Source organism: Theropithecus gelada, chromosome 12 (assembly GCF_003255815.1).
Source record: "Theropithecus gelada isolate Dixy chromosome 12, Tgel_1.0, whole genome shotgun sequence".
In the NCBI taxonomy this organism is placed as follows: Eukaryota; Metazoa; Chordata; class Mammalia; order Primates; family Cercopithecidae; genus Theropithecus; species Theropithecus gelada.
The window spans coordinates 16569200-16577895 of NC_037680.1; the positions used below are offsets into that span (position 1 = coordinate 16569200).

The window sequence follows — 8696 nt, forward strand, 5'->3', positions numbered from 1 at the left end:
TCTCATTTTACTGATGTTTCAGCCAAGATCATACAGTTCATTGGAGGCTGAGTTACCTGTGTTCATCTACCTTTCCAGACTTTCAATTTTCCCCTAGAATGAAAACGCTGGATCTAAAAGTAATGAGACTATAAAATGCCTGTAAAAGGGTGCTTAGGGCTGGGTGTGGTGGCTCACGCCTATAATCCCAGCACTTTGGGAGGCCAAAGTGAGTGGATTATGAGGTCAGGAGTTCAAGACCAGCCTGGCCAAGATTGTGAAACCCCGTCTCTATTAAAAATACAAAATTTAGCCAGGTGTGGTGGTTGGCGCCTATAATCCCAGCTACTCAGGATACTGAGACAAGACAATTGCTTGAACCCGGGAGGTGGAGGTTGCAGTGAGCCAAGATTGCACAACTGCACACTCCAGGCTGGGCGACAGAGTGAGACTCCGTTAAAAAAAAAACCGGTGGGTGCTTAGGAGTGTTCTGAATGCTAGAGGTAATTCTAAGCATTCAGTTTTAGAACTAAGAGGAAGGGAACAGATTAGGCCCATGGCACTCAAAGAATGTGTCCACAAGAGTATAAATTAACTCTGTCGTTGAGCACAATTTTTCCCCTTGGTGAGACTTTCTCAATGAAAAAAGCTATGCATCAGTTTATATTCCAGTGCATATTTCTAATCTTCACATGGACAAATAAGAGTTTGAAAAGCAGTAACCAGTCCATGAACAAGGCTTTAAGTGGCAGAAGCTTAAGAAGCTTCTTATGAGATTTTCCTTTTCTGTGAGTATTTTAATCATTTTGGATAAGAGTTACCCTTAAAGTTATTCTATTTGATTTTTCATTTATCAAAAGAATAAGTCACATCCCTTTTTCACAATAGAGATAGTAATGAAGGCTAGTATCCTATACCCTATAAATCTCTGGGGGCATTAATGTTAGTTGAAGTAATATTGCTAGTTTTAATAAGCTGATTTCTTCCAACAGCAAAAAGAAAAAAAAAGAAAAAGAAACCTTCCTTAAAAAATGAACAATATTGTCATCACACAGCATAATGTTTGAAGTGAAATATAAACTTTAAAAATATATTATTCATACCTGCACCTCCGCCTATGCTTAGAATCTTAATTTCTGATTTTGTGTCTCCAATCCTGAAAGAAAAAATTATGTAGTTTTAGAAAAATGTGTTAGGTGCTTTGTGAAATCTGATTATCTAGTCTAGTGTTGAAGAGAACAGACTAAAAATACAATGAATGAAAACTAGGCCAACATGAAAGTTCCCAATTATACCAGTTACATTGCCATCTTTAGAGTATATTTCAAAATACAGGTTATATTCATTAACAATCTTGAACTGGGAGATTTGGAAATGGCAGTAATTACATCTCAGAGGTAGAAAATGCCATTTGTTTGAATATTGTTTGGAGAACAATAATAGAAAAAGTGGAGTTTTGAGTCTGGTAATATAATAAGCCACCCATCGTAGATAGGGAAAAGGCTCAGGTGGTTCCCACTATCTATAATGTCTGCCTTCTTTCCTCCCCCACCCCTTTTTTTTTAACCTTCCTTTTAATGAACAAATGTTTATTAAACATGTATTATGTGTATTCTATCCTAGGCATTAAAAAAACAGATATCACTTCGCTCTCAAAATGAAATGTGAGATAATAAAGCCCTGAATTATGACTCAGATACTAGAAATAGAATGAAGTAGATAGATTGGGAAATAAGCCAGTAGAACTTGCTGTTAGATTGATGTGAAGACGTAAGAAAAAAAATATATGAGCGTGCAATGACTTCCCTGTTTCAGGCTTGGATGACTGGGCAAAGGGTGATGCCAAAAAGGAAGCTGAGAAATATAGTTTGGCAGCAAACTTATGTTTTGTCAGGGCTTTTTAAAAAAATAAATACGAATTCGGCAAACATTTGAATTTGCAAGATTCAAGCTGGGAGAAGAGAAATCAGGGTCAGTGATGTATTCTGGAGAATCATCATCATAAAGTAATGGTCAATGCTAGAAGAGTAGATTCCATCACCCAAAGATATTGCAGAGTTAGAGTAGTAGTGGATGGTGATGCAATACCAACTTCTAAAGATAACTGGATTGTGAAGAATACACAAAGAAGACAGAGAAGAAAAGAAAGCACAGAGAAGTACTAGAGTAACTGGAGGCAGAGAAAGCCCTTAGTCGTGGCAAAAGCAGCAGAGTGTACTACTTAAAAAAGGAAAAATCTATACCAAATTTGGCAATATAAGTGTCTTTAATAATAGCAGTTTTAAAAGAAGACTGAAGACTGCAGTCAGATGGCAATGGGATTAAAAGTGAGCTCAAAAATGAGGAAGCAGATCTGGAGTCTGTTGAAAAAGGATGAAAGAGAGAAGGAAAAGAGATGACTGCTACAGGGGAACCATGAAGGGAAAAGGATGGTGTTTGTTTCTTTGGACTGTGGGGTGGTAAACAAACCTGTGTTTTCTCTTCATTGCAAAAGCTTGCACAGTCACAGGATGGGAACAAAGGTTGAAGTAAGGTTCTAAAGGAATCTTGCAAAGTCTAGGATCAAGAACACCTATAAATGAGTTGCCTTTTTCAGTTCTAATTATCCTCCAGTTCATAATCCTGCATCCTAACACATCCATTTCTATCTTAACCTTTTGTTCATTCTTTAAAATGCTTACATCTATGACAGCATAGGGAGGCTATGAAGCAGAGGACCCAAGTTGAAATCCCAGGTTACTGATATGTTACCTTGAGCAAGTTATTTGACATCTCTGTGAAATAAGATAATAATATCACCTCTCTTGCAGGATTATTAGTAACTGTTTCTAATTCATGGAGAAATTGTGAGGATTCAATTATTTAATTCATGTAAAGTTCTTAGAAATGTAACTGCACATGACAAGCACTCCACATATATTAGAGATTATTATGATTCTAGGCACATGTAAGTGACTTATGTGAATCACCTCTTTGAATCCTTAAAATTCCTCTATGAGTTAGATACTATTATTCATCCCATTTCACATATTATAATGACATCAAATAATTATTGAAAACTTACTATTTTCTAGCCAAGGATTTAAAAGTTTTATATGCAGCACCAATAACCAAGTTTACTATTTATAGTTATATACTATAATTTTTCCTGCCCCCAAGCTCTGCCCCACCATCTACCCCCAAATAGGGGATTGAAGAATTCCTCTATAGGGAAACAAATCATCTCAGTAATAAAGTTAACATGATTTTATATCTGAGGATCACCCAGGAAAGAGCTGAGTCCACACTCAATTACTCAGTGAGCTACTCACTCAACAAACCCTGCCCTGACTTACACAAAGAGAATCTGACTACCTTTTAGTGCGTCATTATTTGATTGAACAGAAAACCAAGGCTCATTAGGCAGTTGGGGAGCTGTCAAACATAAGAAACAGAGACTGAAAGAGGCAGAGAGAGCAGAGGAACATTTTGTAATGAATAAGAAGGTATTACGTCTGAGAATGATGAAAAGAATGCTATAGAAAACATTCTTGGAAATTAAAAATATAATAGTAAAAAATTAATAGATGGGCTGAAAGAGAAAGTCATAGCAAACTGGAAATACAAGAAAATTAGGTAATCAATCCAGGAGGTATTTGATGAGTAAAAGTTTCAGAAAAAGAAAACAGAGGGGAGGAATGATTACCAAAGTTCCTCATAACTGAAGGGTCTGAATCTCAACCGAAATAGCCCAGGGAGTACCCACAAAATGGGTGAAAAGGAACCATTTCACAACTCACTATTTTAAAATTTCAGAGTACTAGAGATAAGATTCTAAAAAGTTCAAAATAGGGAAAACAAAACACATAATGTGAAGTTATTCCACAACCCAAGGATGAGAATTTTGAGTAGCATTTGATTTCTTTTTTTCTCTTGTGTGAGACAGGGTCTCACTCTGTCATCTCGACTGAGTGCAGTGTCGCAATCATGTCTCACTGAAGCCTTGATCTCCCAGATTTAAGCAATCTTCCCACTTCAGCTTCTGGAGTAGCCAGTGCTACAGGTGCACACCACCTTGTTCAGCTAATTTTTTTTACTTTTTCTGTAGAGATGGGATCTTGCTGTGTTGCCCAGGCTTGTCTCAAACTCCTGGGCTCAAGTAATCTTCCTGCCTCAGTCTCCCAAAGTGCTGAGATTACAGGCACGAACCAACACACCTGGCCAGTATTTTATTTGTTAACAGCAATTCTGGTATCTAAAAGACAATGTAAAAGTACCTTTAGATGTATGATACAAAACCATTTTCAGTATACAGTTCTATATCCAGTCAAACTATCTAACTCCGATGAACATAGAACCAAGGGATTTTTAAACATCCAAAGTCTCAAAAAGTTTACCTCTCATTCACTCTTAAAGCTTTTAAAGAATTAGTTCAGGAAACAAAGGACTGAGGAAACAAAGAAAAGAAAGGCATGAGATACAGAATCAGGAAATCAAATACTTCAGAAAGAAAATGATTCTCAGAAAGTGAAATAAACCCCCTCCTTAATAGTTGTATAGCAGGCCAAAGCAGATCTTCCTAAACCGAAAAAAAGAGCAGAAGGCTTCAGAAAAGTTGTTCCCTTGGGGTAAAATAAACAGATTCCTTGATATGTTTGCATATATTGAGATGAGATTAGTATATCTGCTTTGGAATCAAGGTAATAATAGGTACATAGAGAACTAAGAAAAGAAACCAAAATTAAGGCAATAGTCAACTCTAGGGAAAACAAAAAGTTGTACATAAAAGGAAATGTAAGCATAGTCTAATATATTGCTCAATTATTAATAATATGTACATAGGCAAAATAACATAAACACTCAAATTATTTAACCAAAATTTTGACTAAATATGGTGACATGAAAGGGTGGGAAATATGCATGCTAATTAGCTATTTTAATACAGCAAAATGAAGAAATAGAAAAATAACATGTTATTTTGAATTATGAAAGAAAATTCCATAAATAACTAAAAGATTTCAAAGTGCTGAAAGTGGTTGCTTCTGGAGAGTGAGAATCAAGAATGGAGTGGGTGGGATTTGTTATAGGCCCCACCCACTTTAGAACCATTTGATTGTTTTTAGAACCATTTGATGTTTTAAAATATGAGCATGTCTTGCTTTAATAAAAAGTTAATATGCTCGCTCCACACTCAATTAGCACAGTGAGCCACCAACTCAACAAACCCTGCCCTAACATACACAAAGCGTATCCTAATCACGTTTTGGTACTTCATAACTCATAGACAACTTTAAGCAACAATTTTAAAGGTTCTTCAGCTAAATCTTATTTCAAACACTACCTTCAGGAAAAAATTACTTTTTAAATAAATGACACTGAGTCTGATCATTCCTAACTATATACTATTGTTAAAAGACAAACAGTGTGCCCTTAAAAATTCTTTAGTCTTTCACAGATTTTATAATATTTCCAGTTAGATTTAAACTTTGAAGATAAGGAAGGGGTCATTCATCATTTATTATCTCCATCCACAGCACCTCTTCAAACCAAACTCTGTATGGCTGAAGAAAACCAAGGATCTGGTAAGCTACAGACATGAGCAATACTTTTGGTACTGGAAAAGAATTGAGAAATTAACTCATTACCTTTAACTTTAGAAGTGAGCAAAGAAACCCAAAGAGGTTAACTATAATTAGTTCCTAGATGAGAAGTTATCTGTATTTGCCATCTGCTTTGATGTTTGGCATCCTTATCCTATTATATATTAATTTTTAATATATAGTATCCTATTTTTTGAAAGCTAACATTTAAAATCTGAATCATGTTAAATAGAAAGGGAAATAAAATTTTATATACATCTAATAATGCCTGCTCTGATCAGACATAGGTACTGCCCTGGTGAAAGAATTTCAGGCCTATAATAGAGAAATTTAGCAAAAGATAAAATACCACTTTCCTTTGCTGTTTGCAAATTGGATCCATAGTCATTTCTTCCCAGTTTTCCATTATTATTTCCTGAAGCAGAGTGAGTTACAGCAAATCACCCCTAGATAGGTGATTTGATTATCTTTAGCATGTGGAATCTGTTACTCTCATAATGCTTATCAGCTCTGACACAAATTGAACACATTAATCACCCCAAAAAAGAACTCTGCAAGAAGGATAGGAACCAGTGAGTTTCACTGATAATGGGAAAATGGTTCTTTTTTTAAGGAACACGTTGCTAATATTAAGTTGAAAGAAAAAGACAATTTTGGGGAAGAGAGTGATAACTATAACAATGGATAAGGAAAATGAATTTAAATAGATATTATGAGAACTGAGGGACTCAGTCCTCAGGGCAAATCTTACTTTGGCAATTATTTATATTTGATTCTAATGAAAAGTATACCAGACTCCCTTTGGGCCTTTTCGGGGATGTAAAATTTGGAGGAGGGCTGAAAAGTCTGAGTTCGAAGATTAGCATCTTATCTTTTTCCAAATGAACATGGATTTGTGCCTTCAAATGGTTAACGCTTATCTGTATGCAGCTGGAAATACAGCACAAAAGGGAGCCTTTAAGTGTTTAAAGCAAACGTAGAACCAAAGCACTGCAGGAGAAAGGCAGGGCAGGGCAGCGAGGAGGGGGACGAGGGGGAGTTGCTATCAGTAACTCGCCCTTATCCCCATGCCCAGCCTGCGAGGCTGAGCTAGACCCATCTATCACTGACGCACAGCGAGTCTCAGGCTTGTCCCTTTGACAACAACGTCCCTTTTGTTACCTTGCTATTATGCCTGGCAGCTTCTTGTCCATGAATTCCTGCATGCACTGGTGTTCCGTGGAATGGCTGAGAAACCTCCGGAAAGATTCAACATATCTCCCGTGGTCAGAAAACAAGCTCCTCATGGAAGATGCCATGTTTGGTTTTCTGAGAAAGACAGAGTGGGAAGCAAGGTTTAACTTCCCCTCCTTCTCTTCCCAGTTCCCTCATTCTTTCCCCACCCCCACCAGTTTCTATCCAAAAAAAAAAAAACGCTAAGCTTGTTTTGAATTTAACATGCACCAAAGGCTGGCATGCAGAGCTCATTACTGACTCAATATTTGAACAGCAGTTTGCACTGATACTTTAACCCCTACGCGGTTGTTTTATAAGAAATAGAAGTACTAAAGCAAGGCTGTAAATACACTGCTAAAACTTTTCAAACTCCTGATGTTGAAAGGTCATAAAAACAGACTGTATTCAAATCACTTCCTGTTTTGCCAGCAGAGCCACAAGTAAGTTCCAAGTGTGAAAGTGACTGTTCAAAGTGGCAAACGCAGGATGAAAAGGACAGCTACACAGCACTCTCAGAAATCTACAGCAGTGAAATCTTTGACGAAAGACTGTCATCTGCCTCTGGGCTTTCTACAGGATTGTTTTGGCCTTTACATCCCTCAGCACTTGAATTTTCAACTTATCTGTTGCATTTCTTCAAATGCTGATTTGTGGTAACTCAAATTATCTTAAGAAGAAGTCACCAAGGAGGAGCCCAAGAACTCGTAGCTAGAAGCTGTCAGAAGCTGCAGTTAGGGGATTGAGAGTGGTGAGAGAAGTCTTGGAGCAAGAATGCAGGACACCAGGGTAAAAGCCCAGTCCGTAGAATCCTTCCCTAAGCACTTTGAACACGACGAGGTCAAAGACACTTCGCTTGGCTGGTTGAGCCTTTGGAAACCCAGTGGTGTCACCCACCAGAAGACCCAAAGCTTCAGAGTACTCACACACAGTCTTTCTCCTGGGAAGTGGTCTTTAAGAAGGTATCTAATTCTTTATCTAATACTGAGTTGTTAATAATAGCATCCAACTCATGGAGGAGTTGTGAGGATCAAATGAGTTAACTCATTATAAGTCTCTTAGAAATATGTCTGCTTAAACCGTCCCCTTCTAATTGAGTTCCCAAACTGTCCTCTAAGCATTCAAAACACTCCCCAACTCCCTTTGTTTTCTGTTTGTTTGTTTTTGTTTTTTGAGACGGAGTCTCGCTCTGTCGCCCAACCTGGAGTGCAATGGTGCGATCTCCGCTGACTGCAACCTCTGCCTCCTGGGCTGAAGTGATTCTCCTGTCTCAGCCTCCCGAATAACTGGGATTACAGGCGCCCGCCACCACGCCTGGCTAATTTTTATATTTTTAGTAGAGATGAGGTTTCACCATGTTGGTCAGGCTGGGGTTGAACTCTTGACCTCAAGTGATCCACCCACCTTGGCCTCCCAAAGTGCTGGGATTACAGGCATGAGCCACCATGCCCAGCCCCCAACCCCCTCCCCCAACTCTCTTTTATAAGTATGTTTTGTTCTCACTATTCTTAGAGCCAGTGCTTTTACCCTAGGGGAAAATGGAACATCTGGATAGGCAGATTGCCATGGATGACTCTGTCCTTAATGGACTATGTGACTTTGGCTGAAATATAAGCTGCAGTTTGCTCATTAGTAAAATGGGAACAACGAATTTTATCTCATAGGGTTGTAGTGAGAATAACATAACTAATGTTTAAAAAGTGCAAGCCAGTCCCTTCTGCAGAAAATAATAATAATAATAAAATAACAAAAACAATCCTCACTTTATTCATGGACGTTGAAATTTGAGTTTCATATCATTTTCACATGTCATGAAATACTATCCTTCTTTGAATTTACTTTAACCATTTAAAAACATAAAAGTTATTGGTAGCTCATGGGCTGCACAAAACAGGTGGGTAGGGCTGGGTTCGGCCACAGGCCCTA

The 8696-nt window shown here is 37.7% G+C and overlaps 1 protein-coding gene across 2 annotated transcripts; it reads right to left on the reverse strand.

The window, feature by feature from the left end:
- Window positions 1-803: 803 nt before the first annotated feature.
- LOC112636609 (histamine N-methyltransferase-like) lies at window positions 804-7106 on the reverse strand. 2 transcript variants are annotated; one of them, XM_025405393.1, is made up of 2 exons: window positions 6720-7106; window positions 804-1135 (listed from the first exon to the last, which is right to left on the reverse strand). In XM_025405393.1, exons 1-2 carry the CDS (start codon window positions 6854-6856, stop codon window positions 1027-1029), a joined length of 246 nt encoding a protein of 81 aa, XP_025261178.1. In that variant the 5' UTR covers window positions 6857-7106; the 3' UTR covers window positions 804-1026. The 2 variants fall into 2 exon arrangements, with proteins under 2 accessions (XP_025261178.1, XP_025261179.1); XM_025405394.1 differs by lacking the exon at window positions 804-1135 and adding an exon at window positions 3855-4213.
- Window positions 7107-8696: the final 1590 nt, after the last annotated feature.

Bases quoted from the DNA above. Each gene is read 5' to 3' on its own strand.
- LOC112636609 (XM_025405393.1), bottom strand. From the start codon at position 6,856: ATGGCATCTTCCATGAGGAGCTTGTTTTCTGACCACGGGAGATATGTT. The intron at 1,136-6,719 runs GTAACAAAAGGG...TTTTTCTTTCAG, and splicing joins CTGCCAGGCATAATAGCAAG to GATTGGAGACACAAAATCAG.